Source organism: Pongo abelii, chromosome 5 (assembly GCF_028885655.2).
Source record: "Pongo abelii isolate AG06213 chromosome 5, NHGRI_mPonAbe1-v2.0_pri, whole genome shotgun sequence".
Lineage (NCBI taxonomy): Eukaryota > Metazoa > Chordata > Mammalia > Primates > Hominidae > Pongo > Pongo abelii.
The window spans coordinates 105,841,571-105,858,334 of NC_071990.2; the positions used below are offsets into that span (position 1 = coordinate 105,841,571).

The following is a 16,764-nucleotide window of genomic DNA, read 5'->3' on the forward strand; positions in this document are numbered from 1 at the left end:
AATTAGTTCATAGCTTAACTTCTGAAAGGACAAGTGTCCCTAAAGACATTAAAAACCACTTATCATATTTACTATCTTACGACTACTAACCAAACCATTGCCTACAGTCTGTCGTACATATCTGGCAAATTATTTTCTAAAACTTTGCCAGAATTATGCCATTCTCCTAAAGCAAGGGTATCAGTGGCTCCTAACAGCCTAGCAAAGAAAGAAAATTCTTCAATCTGGAAATCAAGGCTCACCATTGGATGACCTCAATCTACCTTTCCAGAACTCTATCTTGCTCCTATCTACACAAAATTTCTGCTGCAATACTGCAGTTTTACATACTTTTCTGTCTACATGCTCCAGCCCACATGCTGGCTAGAAAGTTCTCCCTCCTTGTTTACTCCCACCAAAATGTTGCATATTTTTTCAAGCTTTCTCAAGGTAACTTAAAATCTGCCTCCTCTGAAATTTCCCCTGACTACAGATGCCAGAGCCAGCTCTTCCTCCCTTAAACTCCTAAAGATCCAGGTAATGTTGTAATTACTATTTTATACATATGTTTATTATCTCCCCAGCCAGATTGAATTAGAATCCTCTTAGAGAAAGGAAGTAAGTTTTCTATCTCCAAAACAACTACCATTTACTGAGCATATCACAGTCATTCTTGACAATTTATTCTGGACAATAGTTCTGAGGCTGCTATCATTATCTCCATTTTGTAGATGAAGAAACCAAGGGCTCAAGGATGTTAGGAAATGTGCCCAAAGTTCACATAGCTGGTAAGGAACAAAACAAGCTTTCCTCCAGCTAGCTTCATGTAACATGAGATGTATGGAATGAACAGGTACACATCTGGTAGGGGAAAGGTGGTCAGGTCAAATAAGTTTGGAGGATTAACAAAGCTAAATCACTATTTTTACTAAAGGGCTTCTCAAAGCCTTTTAACATGCTGCCAATGTGATTTATAAATTTCCAAAGGGCATATGTTATGTAATTTCCCAAATGTATTTGGGGGCTAAAATCCTTTTCAAAAGGACAATAAGCCTTATAGAACTAAAGAGTTTCATTAAACTCCTTTCAGCAAATGTGGCAATGTGTTCTGTTGTTTTTGTACAGACCTCTGTACATAGTAGGCACTCAATACATATTTCTTGAAGAAAACTTACTCCTCATATTAAAGTAACATGCAATCATTCCTCTTATAACAGAATGTCTGAAGTATAATAATTATTCCACTGAACAATAGTAGAATTTTAGAAATTAATTTCATTAGATAGAATAAAAAGATGAAGAAAAATTTCTACCTGTGCTTTTATGATATGCATGAATCTTGACATCAACTCAGGACATTCAAGGAGAAAGTGAAAGTGGTCAAATATAATTTTGGGATTTCTAAAAGAAAAATATTTTGTTTAAATGGACAGGAAGAATGAGTAGCATTAAGTGAAATGCAAATTCAGATACACTGACACTGAAACAGAAGAAAAACACATAATAATCCACATCTATTAAAGTTTCATTTGTTATTAAGCATATTTTGAATAGCATGAGAAATAGTATTTTTTCTGTTTAGATGAAACGGTAAGTAAAGAGAGGAAAGGCTACCAGGGTAGTCCACAAACCCCACAAAGCTTACCTATTAACAAAGCATTTTAAAACTTCATCATGTTTGCAGACAAATTCAATGAAACGAGGTGAAGTCATTCTGTGGGGGGTAAATATCAATCAGAATACACAGGCAAAAGTTTATGATATAATATAGCAAACTTGATAAATATATATTGAACTGGACTGGCTTATAAACCAAAAACAAAAGAATTTGGTTTGGGATCTTCTTTGTAAGTTTAGGAAACTGAAGTATGCCTAGCCAATTTGTAAAATGATTCTAACTTCTCATCAGCAGACGATATCAACAAGTGACTTTTTAAAAATCTTGAAATTTGGCACATTTCTGCTTTACACATTTCAAATACATAATTAAAAGATCCTATACAAGGTGATATTCACCATTCTACAAAGTAATAATATATATTGCTTGTTTAAAATTTAAATATTCCCTACTAGATCTAGATTAGTATGAGTATCTTAAAACAAGGAGAAAATAAAACTTTAAATCAACAAATTATTATTTGTTGTTTTTGAAGTTACAAAAATATCACTGCTTTTCATCATCTATCAGAGAAAAAAAAAATAATAAGCCAAAACTTTCTTACCCTGGAGGCATCTGACAAGAACAGCACATGTAAAAAGCTTGAATGACAGCACTTAGCCGGTTAGCTGTCATAGAAATAACATCCTGACAATCTGCACTGGCTTCCTGTCTCCCTGCAAGGGCATCTGGTTTAGATTCCCTTGTGCCAGTGGACAGATTTTCATAGCTCCCAGGTCCTGGAGGTTCAAATGGAGGAATGGAAGCAGCATCTTGATCTTGGCCTTTTTGTTTCAGTAAAATAGAAGTGATCTCTGTTGAGTCTCTTTTGTTTTTCATCAATTCTGTGGCTATTAAAACTAGCCATTCATCTAATGAGTGCCAAAGCAATTCCAGAGGCTGAGAGAGAAACCAAAGTGTTTTTTAAACATCATTCTTAAACTACAGGATTAAAAAACAAACAAACAAACAAACAAAAAATCACACAACTAAACAAATATTATAAAAGAAAAAATTTACTCTAGTCATTTCTATCTTCCCAAGTTAATGTGATAGTAATGCCTAAAGGTAAGTAACAAAATTATACAAATGGTACATAAATCACAATTTCTTCATTTATGGCAATAATTTAATTTGTATGTATGTATTCCTTGGAATAAAAAGGAAAAACTAAATCTAACAAAAAATTCACAAGAAATCTTTCTTCTTTTAATTTTGAAATGTTTAGTTTTAAAAGCACACATTACTATTATATATAATCACTCTTAACATTTATTGTATTAATATGATCAATGTCAACCACTTTCAATTAAACAAATAAGATTTTTTCAATTAAAAAATGAGAATCCCTAAGTATATATAACCACTCTTAACATTTTCTGTATTAATATGATCAATGTCAACAACTTTCAATTAAACAAATGTCTTTTTTCAATTAAAAAATGAGAATCCCTAAAGAATCTAATGAACGGCTTTTTTACTGTGCTCCTTTCATTACATATAATTCCTAGAATTTGGATAATTTTTGACAAGAAATTATAAAATGTGGCATATTTATGTATATACATATACTTACAGACACAATCCATTTCTAATAATTAGTGTTTTTTTAAAACAAGAAATACAATTACCAAACTTCTATTAAAATACCGACTAGCAGGCCGGGGATGGTGGCTCATGCCTGTAATCCCAGCACTTTGGGAGGCCGAGGTGGGCAGATCACTTGAGGTCAGGAATTCGAGATCAGCCTGGCCAACATGGTGAAATCCCATCTCTACTAAAAATACAAAAAATTAGCCAGACATGGTGGCAGACACCTATAATTCCAGCTACTCGGGAGGCTGAAGCAGGAGGATCACTTGAACCCAGGAGGCAGAGGTTGCAGTGAGCTGAGATCACACCACTGCACTCCAGCCTGGGTGACAGGGCGAGACTCCATCTCAAAAAAAAAAAAAAAAAAAAAAAAAAAAAATACTGAGTAGCAAATTCTTAATTCCAAGTAAAGATTAACAGCTTTCTATTAAAAAAAAAAAAGATGAGAGAATAAACTATTTCCTATTATTATTCTAGCTGGGTACAGGGGCATGCATTTGTAGTCCCAGTTACTAAGGAGGTTGAAGTGAGAGGATTGCTTGAGTCTCAGAAGTCAAGGCTACAGTGAGCTGTGATCATGTCACTGTACTCCAGCCTGGGTGAAAGAGTGAGATATTGTCTCCAAAAAAAAAAAAAAAAAAAAAAACCTGCTAGGATATTTTTAATCCCAAATAAAGATTAATAGTTTATAAGTGGTACAGTGGTTAAACAATCCGTCCATCCTACACTATTGTAAATATTCTCATTGAGAATGATTAGCTATCCTTCTGCAAATAAATACAAAAGTTAATCTCACTTTTTGAATCTGACACGATTACAGAATGCTACAAACTAGACCATGTGCTACAGAAAGACTCACCTTTAAAATATTTCAAGGAAAGAAATAATCTTTCTTTTAAAGACCGCTATGGAAGGAGATTATACAACCATATTTGGAACCTTAGAAAATGTTTGAATAACCTATTCTGCCAGGAAATTCTTCCCAATTATTATCTAACAAATACCTTCACTGCCATTTTCAGCCTTTCTTCAGATTTCTGTAACATTTTCTTTTTGAAAATATTTTACTTACTGAATTTGCAAATAATTAAATCACCTCAGGCCTTCATTTACACGCTCAACCAAAAAGCAGAAAAACACAACAAAACCAACAAAACCACCACTACTACAATCAACAAAAACCTAGTTCACTCACTCAACCAGTACTATGCACTAGGTAGGCCGGTAAGTACAATGTTTCCTTTTTTAAGAGAAATTATACCCTCCTTTGAAGTTAAAGTAAGCATCCCTCTCACCCATAATGAGGGCTCTTTCATACTCACAACAGTTGACAGATTTGGAATCCCTGAACTGCGTAAAGAAGGGCAAGAAGCACCCAGCTGCCATAAATACTGACAGATACCTTCACTGAAAATTCTAATCATGATCCAAGTTGAAACTATAGTTTCTCTTTATGAGCAAAACATTCAACCTGCTGTAGAAGATGAAAAGAACTTATGTCAGCAAAACTATTTAGCTTTATATCAGAAAATGAACTTCTGAAATGGAAAGAACAGGTGGTGATATAAAACTGCTTGAAACAAAAAGAAAAAAGAATAATTGGCCTCTAAATGAGAAAAGATAAAACCTAGAAAATCAACACACTGAAAGGAGGTAAGGCCTAAGGCAAGAAATGACACAGGCTGATCATGCAGATAAGCACTGAGTCCAAAACCAACAGCAATCCTATTTTCAAATACTGACAATGTGTAAAAAATGAAAGACAAATTTTCAGTGGTGCAGAAATAACACCAAAGAAAAAAATGGATACGTGTAAAAATGACAACAAAGATATTGAAAAGCCAGAGTTTTTAATAAAGGAACACAGCAAATAATTAGAAGAATGAGAAAAAAAATAAGTAATAAGCCACACTGGACCTTTCTTTACTTTTCTCTCTTTTCTTACCTTTTATTTCTTCAATCATACATACACTAAAACTAAATCCCAACCTTGAGGTGAGTTTACCTAGCAAGTTTTCTCTTTGAAGATCTTTTCAGAAAATTCATTCTTCAATCACAAAAAAGAATACCATGAAAATAACTTTAATTTCTAACTATAGTAGCAGCCACCAACAAAAAGGATTCAAATAAATTTTAAAATTAAAAATAAACCATTGCATACTATATCTATGATACTTTCTATATTCATAAATAAAATACATTAAATAAGAAACACCATACATACCAATTGTTACTGAACAATGAGTTAATTACTATTGAAAATATTAGCAGGTTTCTTGATACCATGAAAATACTGCTTCGTTCATTATTATTGAGTGATCCTTACCGAAGAATTATATTCTACATATAGTAACAATGATATGACAACCATACATGATTTATAAGCATTTTAAGTCATATTTCAAAATATACAATCTCGAGCTTACTGAGTGATTTTTTAAAATTTCAAGAAGTGCTGAAATGAGGAATGAATTTGGCAGGAAAGTATTATTAACTTAATGTTCATTCATAGTACCTTGATATCCTATTAGTCTGACTATTCTTAACCTAATAATGTCAAATGCCACAACCCACAAGATAAGATCTTGAAGTTAAAAGTTTCACAATCTTTCTTGCTTACCAAAATTTCCAAATTGTAAGTCTATGAAACCATTAATAGTCACAGCTTACTATTCACAAAAAAAGAACACAGTAAGACTCAGGAAGCCTAAATTGTCTTCCCCGTGTTCACTGTGCTTCAAAAATAAAAATGATCTTCTCCTTCAAATGCTCCAAAGTTCCCAAGGCACTAGATAAACATCTCTTAATGCTGAAAGAATGACTACGTGTTAAGACTAACTTAAAGAACTTCTAAAATAAATCAGAAAACTAATAACAGGATGTTAAACAATTTCACCTACTAAAAACACATGGCCTATAAATCCACTCATTCTTAATGGAAAACCCATTAGTTAATTTGAACAATAAAGTAGCATTAGAGTACCTTGTTAATGAAATGGAAATTAGGGATCAATTGCTACCTCAGACAAAATGTGGTAAGAATTAAAATGGTATTTCTAGTCTAATATCACAGCAACTCAGTAACTAGCAAAGATTTTTACAACTTGAAATCACCCCACAATGAACAGGAGATCTGATTCACATGGATGACAATGTACAGTTTCTATTTTTAGGCTTGTAAATGGAAGGGCAGATCATTCTGCCAATCCCCAAAGATTCCATGTTTCATTCATAAAACTGGATGAAAAGAGACTAATAAATTCTTTAACAGTTAATACTTATTAATGTGTTTAAAAACTAGCTGAGTTTTACAATTAGTGTTTTACCAAAATGGAAGTTCAAAATTTAAGAGAAAATAAGTGATGAGAAGAAATAGTAGTTGTCAATGCTGTAGAAAGTAGTACCTTAAAAAAAGAAACAAAGATACTAACAAAATTCTTGAAATAAGAAAGTATATATTATATATATATCATAGATATATAACAAAACATAAAGTCTGGGTTCTGTTTTTTAAACATAAGCTAAAAAGGAAAAACAGATATCCTTTTCTACTCTATTATGTCTTTATTGACTGTGTAGGTAGAAAACTAACATTTAAATCATTTAAATCACCTATAGAGAGGTTACTTAACACATATTTTCTGATATTAGCTAATAGGTAGCAGATTAAAATTTTAACCAAAGAAATCAGACAAAATTAAATATAATCTAACTCAATTTGAATAATACTGAACACATCTATACCTGATTTGATTTTATATTCATCATTACAGATGAGTAGAAAGTATGAGTCAAAGTCAAATCATGGGTAGATTCCGTCACTAACAAAGTGAGCCATGCCAGAACACATTAAAAACAACTTTGTGTGATATGAATGTTTGAAGCAGTAAAGCTTGCTTAAAACAGCCCTGACAAAAAGAGTAGGTCAATAATGTAGATCAAAATTTTACAAAGACAGTAAGTCGTCACTCCTAACTAGAGCTTGAGGAAGTGGTACATGAAAAGCCACATGAATTACAAGAATGCATAACTTCATTCTTCCAGGAGGTGGCACAATAAGAAAAAAAAAAAGAAAACAAAAATACACACTCAACGTGCACACACACACATATATATGGCTAAAAACTTTCCTTCCTAGGCTGATTTTTTTTAAGAGAGTAAAACAGATGGACAGACATTTATACATAACCTTTCTAAAAGACTACCATATCTATTCTAAGTATTAATCTACTAGTGTCAAAGTTCTTGCAAAGTTTATTTTTAACTTTTTGCAAAAATTTTCCATTTAAGAAAAGAATCATTTAGTATAGAACACTAGTTTAGCTTTGAATTTTACAGACAGCAAAGCTGTCAATCCTAACTAGTTTTCAAGGAAGTGGCACATAAAAACATTTATATCACTTTTTTGATAAATAACCTATATTTTATACTCAAACGATTGTTTAAAGAAATATAAGTTGGCTGGGTGCAGTGGCTCACGCCTGTAATCCCAGCAATTTGGGAGGCAGAGGCAGACAGACTGCTTGAGCCCAGGAGTTCGAGACTAGCCTGGGCAACATGGCAAAACCCCATCTCTACCAAAAAATACAAAAATGAGCCAGGTATGGTGGCATGCACCTCTAGTCCCAGCTACTGGGGAGGCTGAGGTGGGAGCATCACCTGAGCCCAGGGAGGTCGAGGCTGCAGTCAACCATGATTGTGCCACTGCACTCCAGCCTAGGCAACAGAGTGAGGCTCCGTTTCAAAAAATAAATAGATGAATAAATAAAAAACACGAAGTTATTAAATTACACATTTTTCTAAAATCTGTTATTTAAAAATGTCACCCAAAAAAAATTAACAAGAGCAATTATAGTCATATTCATTTTGTTTACTTCATAAAATTATAATTTAACATGAGTAGCAACACTCCCTTGGTTTTTATATGAATCTTCCAAGGACTTCATCCGTATGTGCTTAGAAAGGCAGCTGAAGCAATACAAAATATTTTAAGAAAATATCTCAACAACTCTTCCTTGCAGTTATCTCAGGAATTAACTGTTAGCAAACCCAGTAAATGAAAGTACCTTACTCTGAAAACACATACAGACACACACCTAACACACATATCATATTAAAATCTAAATAAAAACTGTGCATTTTATTTCCTTACTAATAAGAAATACATTTCTTTCAAAAGCATGCTGGCTGCATATTATATTAAAAACCTATAATTTAATAAAATTAATTTTAAACACTAAATATCTCTACCCTTAGAATAAAACACCAATGGAATAAAAAATTTTATTTGTAAGAAAAATACAGAAAGCTCACCAACTCGCTGTTCATTAGACAGAGTTGAGAGGAGAAAGGTGTGCCTAATTTTAAAAGTAATATGGGTATAAACCAAACTTACAACCTGTTCATGAGCTTTCTGATTAATGAATGCATGCTTTGTCAAATTCATCTCTTTTATGTCTATCTTCCTAAAAATGCCATATACTTTTCTCACCTTGAACACCTGGCTTCTTGGAGTTTTATTCCCATTGTAGCCCATATCAATTCCATTACTGGGGGAGGATGGACCAATTCGAAAGACATGACAAAACATTCTCACAATCCTTAAAAGGCTCTTCATTTGAGCATCATAATTGCTAGAGAGGCTGAAAATAAAAATTAAAATATGAGATTAGATGGAGTAAAACAAATTACATCTTAAAATACTTATTTTAAAACATTTTCATCCCACTGACCATCTGTTTCATATTATAATGTAACTGGAGTAAAATTCCTTTCCTATCATGATAGGAGATAGAATAGTTTAACAGGAAGTTACATTATTTAACTTGCATATAAATGAATTACTATTTCTTAAGCACCCAGAATATAACCAATGATCAAAGCATAAAACATGAAGAAAATCACTCCTTTAGAATAGTTGGTTTCTTGTGGCAACAACTTCAAGGCGACCCCTAAACTTTCACTTTCAGAAGTATATTTGTAAATTAAATTTATACTTTAGAAGTCTGATTGTATTTCACAGAGAAGCAATGGTATAAATCATCATATTCTTAGGCCAACCCACAACTGTTTTAACGAAGAAGCTAAACTGAACTCTCTGCCACTATATCCGTAATCCCATATCCCCTTCCCACCCCAGAATAGTAACCAATTATTCACATACAGAACATTCACAAACTGAAAAATTTTAAAGTTGCTATCTGCATTAGGTTTGTTCTCTACATAATGGGCTGCCTTATGACTATACACAAATATAGGAAATATTCACCTACCATGAAAAAAGAAAAGACTAAAATTCAATTAACACTAAATCATATTAAATTAACATAAACTCACTTTTACTGATCAGAAAGCCCTTCAGAATCCCACAGTACCTTGGTATTGGTCAACATCATGAATATCAATCATTATCTTTCCACAGAAAAACTGTACGAGTTAGGCTAAATTTGTATTGAATCTAATAATATATCTTTAAACACAATATTTTTGTTGGTTGATGGTGGTTTTATTTTGAAATCTCTAACATCAGTTATCTTGTATCACAAGTGTTGGAGCAAAGCAAAAAGCTGCATGAACTTCTGCGCAGAACAGCAGGATTTATCTTTGTATGTTGGAGGCCGAAAGGGTGAAGGTCGTGATCAACTCAGTATACCACTGGAGGCTATATGAGTAAACAACAAACTGTTCTCATAAATGCAGGATGTTGGCAAACTGACAAACTGCATCTGCCACCCAGAAGGAATGCTGAGGACAGTCACGACCCAGGCATAAGTATTTCTTGCGTGATTAGGTACATCTGAAGCCTGTTAGCAATAATATGAACCTGTGATCAATCAAGCAGCTGACCAATCATTTGCTCCTCCTCCCTGCTCTTTCTACCCAATAAATACCAAGGGCTGTAGAAGCTCAAGGTTGTTGCTGCCTTTGCTCACTAGAAGCACGGAGCTCTCTTCTTCCCCTGGCCCCTTCCTTTAAAATAGTTTCTTTTGGCCGGGTGCGGTGGCTCACGCCTGTAATCCCAGCACTTTGGGAGGCCGAGGCAGGCAGATCACGAGGTCAGCAGATTGAGACCATCCTGGCTAACACGGTGAAACCCCATCTCTACTAAAAATACAAAAAATTAGCCGGGCGTGGTGGTGCGTGCCCGTAATCCCAGCTACTTGGAAGGCTGAGGCAGGAGAATTGCTTGAACCTGGGAGGCGGAGGTTGCAGTGAGCCAAGATTGTGCTGCCTGGGCAACAGAGCGAGACTCTGTCTCAAAAAAAATAACTTTATATGTGTGTGTGTGTTTGTGTGTACATATATACACACACATATATACATATGTGTGTGTGTGTATATATATATATATATATATATATGTGCATATATATTCGATGGATGGGTGGATATTGAAGGGAAACTCCAAAAAGTTAGTTGCTAAGGTCACACAGTAAATGATGATGTCTGGATGTAAGCCTGAGTCTGGCTGACTCCAAGCCCATGCTTTTAATACATCTGAATCTTATAACGGTTCCATGAAATACATCGATTACTGGGAATTACTAAGTAAGAGCATTACGGAAAGCTGGAATTCAATGACTGTTATAGACAGAGTCTATGAGTAGTCTCAAAGGTAGAAATAGAATAATTTTTAAAATGAACAAGTGAGTAGAATTGCTGAAGAAAGACTAAAAGGTTAAAAGAACGTAAGAAGGTGATCTTGGAATCATGAAGCATAAGGAACCTAGCAAAGGGCCTTTTAAGTAAACAGTACAGAACGTGATTCTGATCTGAAATACATGAAATGTCCCAAAGAAGACTGAAACAAATGGCTAGAATAATAAATTTAATAATATAGCTGATTTAAAGAAGTAGCATGGTGTTGGGTGGAAAAAATTTCAGTTGCAACTACAGAGATGGGAGAAGATCATGACCTGTCAATCTACTAAGAGTGGAAGTAATTAGTAAAACGAATAATATGAAGGGGGAAGCATCCAAATTAGAAGGGGGTCAAATTTGCAGGCTAAGAAATAATAAGACAATAATCATTTCTCAGTGGCTGCTTATTCCTAATTGGGGTAGCCAGCCACATAGAAAGAAGTGTAGCTACAGGAAAACACTTCATATATAAATTCAAGTAATATAAGGCATTAACTCCACGAACTTAGTGATGATAAAACCACAGGATATTTTAGAAATAATAAAGAACTTAACTGAGGGGGACAGTTCAGAGAAAAAAACTTTATAAGGAGTCATGAAAGTACACTGAAAGGTTAAACAGTAGCTTGTACCTAATTCTATTTTATTAATTAGTGGTCAAGATTCCTGAACTTTCTCAATTCTTCTTCATGTACATTTACTTATATGTCTAGGTAAGTAATCATTTCACAAAATTCTAGACACATATGGCCAAATTCACTGAAGTATGCTCTATTTTTAGTCTCTTTAGAGAGACTAAAATCTCTCTAGCAATAGTTGATTACCCTGGTCCTTTCAAACAAAACAAACCAGAAGTCAGCAAATTTTTATAACATCGTTATCACTGACAAAAGGCATCCTGCAGAATAAACTGCTCAGGAGGTGAAGCCAACAGACACTGCTACCTATTGATTTCTTCTTATTGCGAAACACTTACCTAAGCAGTTTATGACCATTTGTTGTAGCAACTTCAGCAAGGCTTGTTAGAATCTTTAGGTACTGGCTTTCACTTTGCTGAGACAAATGCTCCAGAACTTGCCGTAACTAAATTTTTTACAAATAAAAAAATGTGATTACATAGTAATCCATTAAATCTTATCAAACAATTAAGTACCTATTAAGTATCTTAAAGCCAATTAGTCTAAATCAAGTCCTTTAGTTATTTTGTCTTGCATAAGTTTAAAAGCTAATATAGAGATATGATGATACATAATAAAATCTTTGTTGAAAATCACCCAGTTACAAAACAACAGTAAATATATATAGAATTTAAAAATCACCAAGTATAGTTTTGGAAATTTAATTCTAAACCTCTAAAATAAAAGAGAAATTTAAACTCTGCAATTTTTCTAAGACTAAAACTATCACAAACACATAGCTGAGTAAACTAGTGTTACCAATCATAATGATATTCCTCCACAGAGTCTTTTCCTCTTGCCATGGGAATATTATTATTATTATTATTATTTATTTTTTGTTTTTTTTAAAGACAGAGCATCACTGTATCGCCCAGGCTAGCGTGTGGTGGGCAGTGACATGATCTCGGCTCACTGCAGGCTCAAGCTCCTGGGCTCAATCACTCCTCCCAGCTCAGCCTCCCAAGTAGCTCAGACTACAGATGCATGCCATTACACTTAGCTAATTTTTATAATTTTTTTTTTAAGAGACTGGGTCTTTGTTGCCCAAGCTAGTCTCAAACTCCTGGGCTCAAGCAATCTACCCACCTCGGCCTCCCAAAGTGCTGATTACAGGCATGAGATACCACGCCCAGCCTATTCTAGTTCTATTAAGGAGAGACCAAAGACCCAGAGGGCAGAAGATTTATATGGCCAAATATTAGCAAAAACTATATTAATTATTATCTAATTCACACTTATCCTATAATGCAGATAAGCTAATTATTAAGATATTTGTGACAATAAGCAAAATTACTAAGCTAAGCACATTTGTAAAATGTCATATATGCTGAGCAGGAATAAAGCTTCTTCATTTACAAGCTACTATCACAAATACATTACCATGTTTTCTCGGAGGTCTTCATTCTGTGTCATTTGAATAATAGTCTGAAAAAGCCTCGGGTGATATTGAATTAATACTTCACAAGTCTCTCCATATCCACCCTAAAAACAAGACTTAAAATTATCCAGGTTTAAAAACAGCTCCTTTTAAAGTTCATATTCTTCACACAATAAAAATTTTTGCACCTACCCTTTCATTGAAAAAATAATAATTTTTACCATTCCAGTTTCTATCATAAAGATAAGGGGCTCAGAATATAAATGAAAAACACACCTGTACACATAAATCCAGAGGAGTTACTCCATTTTTATCTGGCAGATATTTGGCTCCTCGTAATAGTAGGATCTGTGCTGTATCTCTCTGACCATGACTGTGTGGAAATAGAAACCAGTTAAAAATACAGTCTTTTTAAAGTCTTTCTCTATGAATTATGGATAGTTAATATGAGTCAATGGAAGAGTATCACCTTTAAAAATTAAGACAAGAGATGTGAAATACATCTTCATAATCACAAAAACTTTTCTCAATGTTCAGCCATGCTTTCACTACATAGACAAGAATGTGACCTATTAAATTTTAGAATTGAATTTGTGTCACATTTCCTAAAATAAGTCATAATATTTTGGGGATAAGTAACTACTACTCAGGCTTCTGCTTTATTTTTTTCTTACATTCACTTCCTAATCCCTCTCTCCACCTTAACTTGACCATTTGCAACTTTAGCCTGACCTTCTTCCTACCACACACATCCAAGTCTCTAGGCTTCTTAATCCAAAAGAACCTCAAGAGTCAAAACAAGAGTACATTTTATGGTACACTTGTAATACTTTGTAAAAAAAAAAAAAAAAATTAAAAGGAAGGAAGGAGAAAAGTAAAACCAATATAAGAGAATCTGGGGAAAAAGGGAACATGAAGCGGGGTTATTAGCCAAAAATACTATCTAGCTTTCGATCTTCATTTTATCAACCCACTCAGTTTGGCTTCTGCAGATAGGTATTCAATCTGCCCTAGAATGAACTCTCCTATCCATATGCCTCATTCCCTGATTGCTCTCTTTCTTGTAGAAGTAGAATTGTGTAACTATCACTCCAGGGAAATTAATGTTAACGGCTGATTCTTAAGAAATGCCCAGGGCCAGGCATGGTGGCTCACACCTGTAATCCCAGCACTTTGGGAGGCCGGGGTAGGTGGATCACCTGAGGTCAGGAGTTCCAGACCAGCCTGGTCAACATGGTAAAACCCTGTCTCTATTAAAAATATATAATTAGCTGGGCGTGGTAGCGGGTGCCTGTAATCCCAGCTACTTGGGAAGCTAAGGCAGAAGAATCACTTGAACCCAGGAGGCGGAAGTTGCAGTGAGCCAAGAATGCCCCACTGCACTGCAGCCTGGGTAACAAGAGCGAAACCCCGTCTCAAAAAAAAAAAAGAAAGAAAAGAAATGCCCAAATAAGCTGTACAGTTTGGAAGAGCATGAATCCAAAAAGAACTCTGTAGATGAGAAAAGCAAGTAATCAAAGCACAGGTGAAACTAGAACTCAGGCACCTGGGCTTCTAGACCAATACTCTTTCCACAATAACATTACCTAAAGAGGCATGTCATTTCACAAAGAAAAACACTACACAGATTTCTCAGAAACTTGAAAAACAAAACACTATTCATTCTCTTTCACAAAATGGCACTGTATGAAGAATAATTTAAAACCAATTGGAATTAAAGTTTTTTTAAAAAAAACTTAATAGTATCCTACTATGAATCTAGTGCCAGAAAACTCTGCAACAGTTATTATAGGTCTATCACTCTCTTGATACTTTATTATTATACGGATTATCTTCCTTAATACCAATAAGCCATAACTTAAGAATAATATCTAATTTATTCTAGAAAAATCAAAAAAGTAAATTAGCAATCCCTTTGAAAGCAACAATAATCAGCTTTACCGGCATCAAGCAAGAAGTCCTCATCAAGCATCACTTGTCATTAAGCTCAAAGTGTTGGTCAAGATGTTATAAACAATAGCTAACAGTGGTTAATGTTTCATTTACACTGTTCCATTCTTTAACATGCCTAAAAATACAGTCCAAGTGAAAAGCAACTAACTTGAGCTTAATTTATTTAGGGATATAGTGATACTTTTGCTAGTAGCCAAGGTTCTGAGGAATCCATCTTATAAAACTGCTGAGTTCAATTTTAATGATATCTCTTTTACAGTTCTTTAATATCCATGTGTCCAATTTTTTCCAATTAAATTGTAAACTTCTTGACAGTAGGCTTTTCCACAGCACCAAGCATGGCAGTTGTCTTATAACATGTACTCAATACTTATTCAATGAATTGTATTACAGGCTTTAACTTCAGACACCATTCATTTGACAAATAAGTATTAAAGACAACGCTGCACTATAGAAAATAACAAGAGACCTGAAACACAATTTATTTAGGATATACTAGGTAACAAGCATTATGCTCAATCCTCTGTGCAAAGTCTGACTTAATGCTGACACTGTTATAAGCATCGTTAAATTAAGCAAACAGAGGCCATTAGCCTGAGACTGTCACTATACTTTTGAGTTCCTCTATAACAAACTTCAACCTAACTTGAGAGTATATATTTTGCAACAAAGAGCGGTTTCAACGAATCAGACAGCCAATGCTTCACACCATGACCAAATTAGGCAAATACACACATAAGGGTAGCCAGTCAGGTGATTTCTCTACTTTGCTTCCATATTCAGCCTACAAAAGCTCATTACTTACCAATTGCTGGGAAGAGCTCTCTCGCCCACTTCTGATTCTGAGTGCTGCCTGATTCATGAATCGTTTTTCATTTAAATAAACTTTAAATTTATTTTTTTCTAAGGTTTTTATTTTAACAGTATTCACCCAATTTTTCAGATGAGAAAACCATGGCTCAAGAGTATAATGGAGTTGCTCAAGATGAACAGTTACATGGCAGACCAGAATTTGAATCTGCATCAGTCTGACTCCAAAATCCTTCAACAATATCATGCTGCTCTAGCAAGATAAACAGAGATTGCCCTTTATGTTTTATGACCTTTAAAAGTAAACAATTTAGTCTCAAGACTCCCATTCCAAGATGGCTGAATATGAACAGCTCTGGTCTGCAGCTCCTAGCGTGATCGACACAGAAGACGGGTGATTTCTGCATTTCCAAATGAGGTACTGGTCGATCTCATTGGGACTGGTTGGACAGTAGGTGCAGCCCATGGAGGGTGAGCTGAAGTAGGGCGGGGCATCGCCTCACTTGGGAAGCTCAAGGGGTCAGGGGATTTCCCCTTCCTAGCCAAGGGAAGCCATGACAGACTACCTGGAAAAATGGGACATTCCTGCCAAAATACTGCACTTTTCCCAAGGTCTTAGTAAACGACACACCAGGAGATTCCGTCTCTTGCCTGGCTCAGCGGGTCCCATGCTCACAGAGCCTTGCTCACCACTAGCGAAGCAGTCTGAGATCGTCCTGACAGGCTGCATGCAGCCTGGTGGGGGTAGGGGCGTCTGCCATTACTGGGGCTTGAGTAGGTAAACAAAGCGACCGGGAAGTTTGAACTAGGCGGAGCCCACCGCAGCTCAGCAAGGCCTACTGCCTCCATAGATTCCACTTCTGTGGGCAGGGCATAGCTGAAAAAAAGGCAGCAGACAACTTCTGCAGACTGAAATGTCACTGTCTGACAGCTCAGAAGAGAGCAGCGGTTCTCCCACCACAGCCTTTGAGCTCTGAGAACAGACAGACTACCTCCTCAAGTGGGTCCCTGACCCCTGTGTAGCCTAACTAGGAGACACCTCCTAGTAGGGGCCAACAGACACCTCATACTGGTGG

General features: G+C 35.1%; 1 protein-coding gene across 13 annotated transcripts in view; it reads right to left on the reverse strand.

The window, feature by feature from the left end:
- The window catches only part of HACE1 (HECT domain and ankyrin repeat containing E3 ubiquitin protein ligase 1), a 125,033-nt gene that overhangs the window by 48,338 nt on the left and 59,931 nt on the right, over nt 1-16,764 (reverse strand). For all 13 annotated transcript variants that reach the window (XM_054557919.2, XM_009242111.4, XM_002817193.4 and 10 more), the window contains 7 exons: nt 13,202-13,298; nt 12,928-13,029; nt 11,847-11,953; nt 8,721-8,871; nt 2,202-2,536; nt 1,625-1,693; nt 1,293-1,380 (listed from right to left, as the gene is read on the reverse strand). In XM_054557919.2, the coding sequence (XP_054413894.1) occupies nt 1,293-1,380; nt 1,625-1,693; nt 2,202-2,536; nt 8,721-8,871; nt 11,847-11,953; nt 12,928-13,029; nt 13,202-13,298 (949 nt within the window). The remainder of the gene's footprint in view (nt 1-1,292; nt 1,381-1,624; nt 1,694-2,201; nt 2,537-8,720; nt 8,872-11,846; nt 11,954-12,927; nt 13,030-13,201; nt 13,299-16,764) is intronic.